Here is a 7,807-nt window from a genome sequence, read left to right on the forward strand (position 1 = left end):
TGTTTGTGCAGTCTACTTGTGTGCCAACTTATTTTGAAATCAAACTAAAACTGTAGAAGGAGTAGCGTTTTAAAGGAATTTCACAGAAAATTCTATTTTTAGTAACCGTGGTAACACCTGCAATATTCTATGTATCTTAGTGTAGTCTACTTGTGTGCCAAGTTATATTGAAATCAGACCAAAACTGTAGAAGGAGAAGTGTTTCAAAGGAATTTCACAGAAAAATTCTATTTTTAATAAACATGGCAACACTGTTGTTCATCGAAATAAAAAACCAATGCACTATTCTATGTATCTTAGTGTAGTCTACTTGTGTGCCAAGCTACAATGAAATCAGACCAAAACTGTAGAAGGAGTAGTGTTTTAAAGGAATTTCACAGAAAATTCTATTTTTAGTAACCATGGCAACACCATTCATCAAAAACCGATGCACTATTCTATGTATCTTAGTGTAGTTTACTTGTGTGTCAAGTTATATTGAAATCAGACCAAAACTGTAGAAGGAGTAGCATTTTTAAGGAATTTCATAGAAAATTCTATTTTTAGTCACCATGGCAACACCGTTCATCAAAATGAAAAACCGATGCACTATTCTATGTATCTTAGTGTAGTCTACTTGTGTGCCAAGTTATATTGAAATCAGACCAAAACTGTAGAAGAAGTAGCATTTTAAAGGAATTTTAAAGAAAAATCTATTTTTAGTAACCATGGCAACACCGTTCATCGAAATGAAAAAAATGCACTACATCTTAGGTCTACTTGTGTGCCAAGTTATATTGAAATCAGACCAAAACTGTAGAAGGAGTAGCGTTTTTAAGGAATTTCACAGAAAATTCTATTTTTAGTAACCATGGCAACACCGTTCATTGAAATCAAAAACCAATGCACTATTCTATGTATCTTAGTGTAGTCTACTTGTGTGCCAAGTAATATTGAAATCAGACTAAAATTGTAGGAGGAGTAGCGTTTTAAAGGAATTTCACAGAAAATTCTATTTTTAGTAACCATGGCAACACTGTTCATTGAAATCAAAAACCGATGCCCTATTCTATGTATCTTAGTGTAGTCTACCTGTGTGCCAAGTTATATTGAAATCAGACCAAAACTGTAGAAGAAGTAGCATTTTTAAGGAATTTCACAGAAAAATCTATTTTTAGTAACCATGGCAACACCGTTCATCGAAATGAAATACCAATGCACTATTCTTTGTCTCTTAGTGTAGTCTACTTGTGTGCCAAGTAATATTGAAATCAGACCAAAACTGTAGAAGGAGTAGCGTTTTTAAGGAATTTCACAGAAAATTCTATTTTTAGTAACCATGGCAACACCGTTCATCGAAATCAAAAACCGATGCATTATTCTATGTATCTTAGTGTAGTCTACTTGTGTGCCAAGTAATATTGAAATCAGACTAAAATTGTAGGAGGAGTAGCGTTTTGAAAAATTGTTTACAGACAGACGGACAGACAGACAGACAGACGGACGGACGCCGGACGCATTACTATCGCATAAGCTCTTCTGGTCTCTGACCAGTAGAGCTAAAAATGAAACTATAAAAGAAAAAACACTTGGTGAATTTGTCATACATTGACTTTCCTAGGTAAAAGATTTCCTAAATTGAGATACTTATCATGGGAAGTTTCCATTGTATAGTGTTACAATTCATAAATTTTCCCTTTTTTCCCCCACTGTTGTAAAAATTTAGTAATGTAACTCTACAGCATTGTTAAACATTGCAACATAAAAGAATCAATGATCTGCAAATAATATTTTGGAACTTTGCAAAACTCCTGATTTAAAGAAAAAAGATTTCTTAAAATTGGCATTGGTCAGAATCCATTCAGTCCAAGTCCATTCATTAATCAGTATGGGCATTTTGTGATGGACAGTGATCCCTTGAGTGGCTTGGCCATGTAGACAACACAGTAATGACATAAAATAATAGTAAAATATGCAACGTGAACTGGCATTATTTCATGCAAGAAGTTTGTAAGCTGAAATCACTTCTCAGTGGATTGCTTGTCTTTCTCCCTTTGGAAGTAATAGAAGGATTCTCCAAGAAGGATGTGGCAGGGTCTACGATCTACAAAATAGGTCCTCTTTGGTTTCCTCCCTCCCACTCCATTATAGGCTGCCAGTTCCTTTCTGATTGCTGGCCAGTCTACCTGAATGGTGGGGTAATAGGAGCTCAGCCACTGTAGATACTTAGGGGTTGGGAAGGGAATCTTGACTCGTACAATATCCATCAAGTAAGGGTCATCCATCACACAGTTCTCAATAGGTATGGAGACAGATTTGGACATCTCTGTGATGTGTTCATTCTCGATTAGAAGGTAATCGATGTATTTTGAGATAAGACCTTTGTGGTCAATGGATCGTACCTCTGCGGGATTAACCTCAGGAGAAACGGCCATGTAAAACGTATCCTTGTCATCGGGAGGCTTACCAAACACATCGTGAGGAGCAACAATGTAGTCATCTCTTGGACGGGTCATGATGTAATCTTCTTTGGGGCCATAGACAAAGTTTTTAACAATGTCCAGGTAGTTTTGGTTAGACTTTGACTTGGATGATCTGGTACGTCTGTGATAATTAGAGCCACCTGATTCATGGTACTGGCCAGACTCTGGAATTTCAATGTTTGCTGCGGGAGGAAATTGTTGATCACCATGTGGAAAGCTGTTAAAGATATGGGCAGAATGGCCTGATCCAGAAGACATGATGGCTGAGCCATGATTGCTGGGCATCATATAGTATTCTGGGTTATTCATCATTTGATTGTGGTAAGGGAGATGGGACTCTGGCACAGAGAGATGGGGACCTTCATACTGGTTTTCCATTCTTGTAGGGGTAGATACTGTTTGTATGGCCTGACCCAGGTTATTGGTAAACCCTGGCATTGGCCCTGGTCTGGCTGTCTGGTAGCTGTTGGCTCCATGTTGTATGTTCATATTTTCATCATATATGCGAGGAACTTTCAGCAGGCTGGAAGCCGGTGGTAGAACATTGCTTTCATTGCAGCTGTAGTCGTGAGAATGATAGTTCCAGCGATTGTTAAAGTTACTGCTCTGTAGAGGAACTCCTTGTGCATTCCACTCATTGCCTGGCTGTATTGAAGGAAGTGATGATTCCTCAATCCCCTCTTTTTCTGTATGATTTGTATTTGGTTCTCCACTGAGATCTTGGTAGGTGGGGTCCATTCTGTATCTGATGCTAGGAATCTGTTCCTCATTATCATTTCCCCTATTTACTGGGGACCTATCTTCCTCAGCAATGCCTGGACTTTGGTTCTCCACTGGTACATCTGCTTCCTTTGAACTGTGTCCATTGGCTAAGCTCGTCATTGATTGAGCAGCAACTAGAGACTCCTCATCTCTATTGGTTAACAGTTGTTTTCTTGTTGTCCTGCTGGAGGGAGTTACCAGTGGTACTGTAGTTCCCTGTTCTGTTTGTTCATAGGTAGTCTGCTTAATCAGTGATTCATTTGAGGCTCTAATATCCTTACCAGATAGAGGTGATTCTGCAGATAAAGGTCTCTCTACATCCTTATCACCACTCTGCTCTGTTGCTATCTCTGATACATTCAGAAAAGCATGCTTGTTGACCAGTAGTTGGTTTGGTGTTTCTTCTTTATCAGGAGAGTCTTCATCATCTAGTAGGACCTTGATGTGCTCTTTAGAAGAGTATTTATCAGCTTTTGACACACGATCCTTTCGATTACTGGATTTTCTTGTCTTTTTTGATGGGTAGTCTATAGTTTCATTCTCATCTAATTCTACTGTAATTATCTCATCATCTGTCTTCAAGTTCTTTGTATTTATGTCCTCTGAAATATTAAAATTTTACTTCTGATTACATACTATTTTTCTTAATTTGGAAGTGAAAATCAAAAATTATAATTACTGAAATTTATATGGGTCATATATTATTTGTATAAATTATAAAAATAATATATATTAGCTACTAGTAAAAAATTTAACCAGAAGTCTCTGTCGAGACTGTAGCTCTACTGGTTTGTACTTGTCAAAAACCATTGCATTATTTTATGTAGTCTACTTGTGTGCCAACTTATTTTGAAATCAAACTAAAACTGTAGAAGGAGTAGCGTTTTAAAAAAAATTCACAGAAAATTCTATTTTTAGTAACCATGGTAACACCGTTCATCGAAATCAAAAACCGATGCACTATTCTATGTATCTTAATGTAGTCTACTTGTGTGCCAAGTTATATTGAAATCAGACCAAAATTGTAAGAGGAGTAGCGTTTTAAAGGAATTTCACAGAAAATTCTATTTTTAGTCACCATGGCAACACCATTCACCGAAATCAAAAACCGATGCCCTATTTTATGTATCTCAGTGCAGTCTACTTGTGTGCCAAGTAATATTGAAATCAGACCAAAATTGTAAGAGGAGTAGCGTTTTAAAGGAATTTCACAGAAAATTCTATTTTTAGTCACCATGGCAACACCGTTCATCGAAATCAAAATCTGATGCACTATTTTATGTATCTTAGTGTAGTCTACTTGTGTGCCAAGTAATATTGAAATCAGACCAGAACTGTAGAAGAAGTAGCGTTTTACAGGAATTTCACAGAAAATTCTATTTTTAGTTACCACGGCAACACCGTTCACCGAAATCAAAAACCGATGCTCTATTTTATGTATCTCAGTGCAGTCTACTTGTGTGCCAAGTAATATTGAAATCAGACCAAAACTGTAGAAGGAGTAGCGTTTTAAAGGAATTTCACAGAAAATTCTATTTTTAGTAACCATGGCAACACCGTTCATCGAAATCAAAAAACCGATGCACTATTTTATGTATCTTAGTGTAGTCTACTTGTGTGCTAAGTTATATTAAAATCAGACGAAAACTGTAAGAGGAGTAGCATTTTGAAAAATTGTTTACAGACAGACAGACAGACGGACGGACGACGGACACCTCACTATCGCATAAGGTCTTCTGGTCTCTGACCAGTAGAGCTAAAAATTAACCTGAAAATCAAAATTTTAATGATAAAAAAATGTATATTTAATTTTTGAGCAAATAGCCACAGTTGCTAAATCACCCTTCGAGGTGACTCAGTTTTCTGGCAGGAGAGTTAAAGGTTTATATCCAGTCCAATAAAAAACCAGAAGTCTCTGTCGAGACTGTAGCTCTACTGGTTTGTACTTATCAAAAACCATTGCACTATTTTATGTATCTTTGTGTAGTCTACTTGTGTGCCAACTTATTTTGAAATCAAACTAGAACTGTAGAAGGAGTAGCGTTTTTAAGGAATTTCACAGAAAATTCTATTTTTAGTAACCATGGTAACACCGTTCATCGAAATAAGAAAACGATGCAATATTCTATGTATCTTAGTGTAGTCTACTTGTGTGCAAAGTTATATTGAAATCAGACCAAAACTGTAGAAGGAGTAGCGTTTTTTAAAGAATTTCACAGAAAATTCTATTTTTAGTAACCATGGCAACATCGTTCATCGAAATTAAAAACTGATGCACTATTCTATGTATCTTAGTGTAGTTTACTTGTGTGCCAAGTTATATTGAAATCAGACCCAAACTGTAGAAGGAGTAGCGTTTTTAAGGAATTTCACAGAAAATTCTATTTTTAGTAACCATGGCAACACCGTTCATCGAAATCAGAAACCGATGCACTATTCTATGTATCTGAGTGTAGTCTACCAGTGTGCCAAGTTATATTGAAATCAGACCCAAACTGTAGAAGGAGTAGCGTTTTTAAGGAATTTCACAGAAAATTCTATTTTTAGTAACCATGGCAACACCGTTCATTGAAATCAAAAACCGATGCACTGTTCTATGTATCTTAATGTAGTCTACCTGTGTGCCAAGTTATTTTGAAATCAGACCAAAACTGTAGAAGGAGTAGCGTTTTAAAGGAATTTCATAGAAAATTCTATTTTTAGTAACCATGGCAACATCGTTCATCGAAATTAAAAACTGATGCACTATTCACACTTAGTGTAGTTTACTTGTGTGCCAAGTTATATTGAAATCGACCAAAACTGTAGAAGGAGTAGCGTTTTTAAGGAATTTCACAGAAAAAATAGTAACCATGGCAACACCGTTCATCGAAATCTAAAACCGATGCACTATTCTATGTATCTTAGTGTAGTCTACTTGTGTGCCAAGTTATTTTGAAATCAGACCAAAACTGTAGAAGGAGTAGCGTTTTAAAGGAATTTCACAGAAAATTCTATTTTTAGTAACCATGGCAACACCGTTCATCGAAATCAAAAACCGATGCACTATTCTATGTATCTTAGTGTAGTCTACTTGTGTGCCAAGTTATATTGAAATCAGACCAAAACTGTAGGAGGAGTAGCGTTTTAAAGGAATTTCACAGAAAATTCTATTTTTAGTAACCATGGCAACACCGTTCATCGAAATTAAAAACCGATGCACTATTCTATGTATCTTAGTGTAGTCTACTTTTGTGCCAAGTAATATTGAAATCAGACCAAAACTGTAGAAGGATAGCGTTTAAAGGAATTTCACAGAAAATTCTATTTTTAGTAACCATGGCAACATCGTTCATCGAAATTAAAAACCGATGCACTATTCTATGTATCTTAGTGTAGTCTACTTGTGTGCCAAGTAATATTGAAATCAGACTAAAATTGTAGGAGGAGTAGCGTTTGAAAAATTGTTTACAGACACGGTTTGCCACAGATCAGATACATTTACAGCAAGACCTGATAAACAGACGGACGGAATTGACGCATTACTATCGCATAAGCTCTTCTGGTCTCTGACCAGTAGAGCTAACAAGAGATGTTTATAAAACACTTATGCCCCCTCCCTCAAATAATTAGAATTTTTCTAAGTCCAAGGGGCATAACTCTATCCAAAATGGATTTATAGTACCCAAAACAGAACTTGACCTAGATATTCTTATGATAAATCTCTATACCAAAGTTCATTTCAATGTGTGCAACCTATGCAAAGAAAATGAATGGAAACTGCAAATAATTGAAATTTTTCTAAGTCCAAGGGGCATAACTCTGCCAAAAATGACTTTATAGTACTTACCCAAACCAAAAATTAACCTAGATATTCTAATTCTCATGGGAATATGTAGGCTCATTTCAGTAGGTGTAAGCTTTGAGAAGTGAGAAGATGAAATGAATGGAAACTGCAAATAGATTGGAATTTTTCTAGTCCAAGGGGCATAACTCTATCAAATAGAGCTGGATTGTTCCCAAAACAGAACTTGACCTGGATATTCTTATGATGTTCTAAGCAGAGGGAAAGGGGGTGTGTCTCCCAATAATTTTGCTGACATGTACAAAACACAGCTAGGGACTTTCCATACACTTAAGCCCCCTCAAAAATATTGTCTGATGACCCTTTTTTTAATTTTTGGTAGGCCTAACCCAAACTGAAAATGTAGGGCCGTGTCCCTCCCCCCCCCCCCCCCCAACATGAAAACAAAAATTGCTTCCTACGGGCCAGACTTCATCTTCATACTTTACCTGGATCCGAACTTTCTTTGGTTTCTTGCAGTGAAACTTCGTTCCTTTTCCTGGGTCTTTTGGACTTCGAGCTTGATTCCATTGAAGAGAGATGTCTCTTCCTCCTCGTTTCCATGTTGTTTTAAGGGAGTCAGATCACTGGATACAGGTTCTAAAACAAAGTTTTATTTCTGTGTATATTTGTATTTGTAAACATACGCCTAGATGTAAATTTAATGTGCCTACTGATGAAATCAACAACCAAGATGCAAGCAATGCGAAAATGACATGCTCACGTGATATCATATAACTTTTAAGTTACTATGCTATAT

General features: G+C 36.5%; 1 protein-coding gene across 1 annotated transcript; it reads right to left on the reverse strand.

Annotated features, from left to right (window-relative positions):
* Positions 1-1,197: 1,197 nt before the first annotated feature.
* LOC134258757 (uncharacterized) lies at positions 1,198-7,722 on the reverse strand. The gene is made up of 2 exons (XM_062741335.1): positions 7,497-7,722; positions 1,198-3,826 (listed from the first exon to the last, which is right to left on the reverse strand). Exons 1-2 carry the CDS (start codon positions 7,609-7,611, stop codon positions 2,001-2,003), a joined length of 1,941 nt encoding a protein of 646 aa, XP_062597319.1. The 5' UTR covers positions 7,612-7,722; the 3' UTR covers positions 1,198-2,000.
* Positions 7,723-7,807: the final 85 nt, after the last annotated feature.

This window comes from Saccostrea cucullata, unplaced genomic scaffold, assembly GCF_032062105.1.
Source record: "Saccostrea cucullata isolate Sc308-1 unplaced genomic scaffold, CSIRO_AGI_Scuc_v1 ctg27, whole genome shotgun sequence".
NCBI classification, from domain to species: domain Eukaryota; kingdom Metazoa; phylum Mollusca; class Bivalvia; order Ostreida; family Ostreidae; genus Saccostrea; species Saccostrea cuccullata.

Excerpts from the sequence above, each read along its gene's own strand:
- LOC134258757 (XM_062741335.1), bottom strand. The coding sequence starts at position 7,611 with ATGGAAACGAGGAGGAAGAGACATCTCTCTTCAATGGAATCAAGCTCG. Across the intron at positions 3,827-7,496 it reads CAAAGAAAGTTCGGATCCAG|AGGACATAAATACAAAGAAC; the intron begins GTAAAGTATGAA and ends TTAATATTTCAG.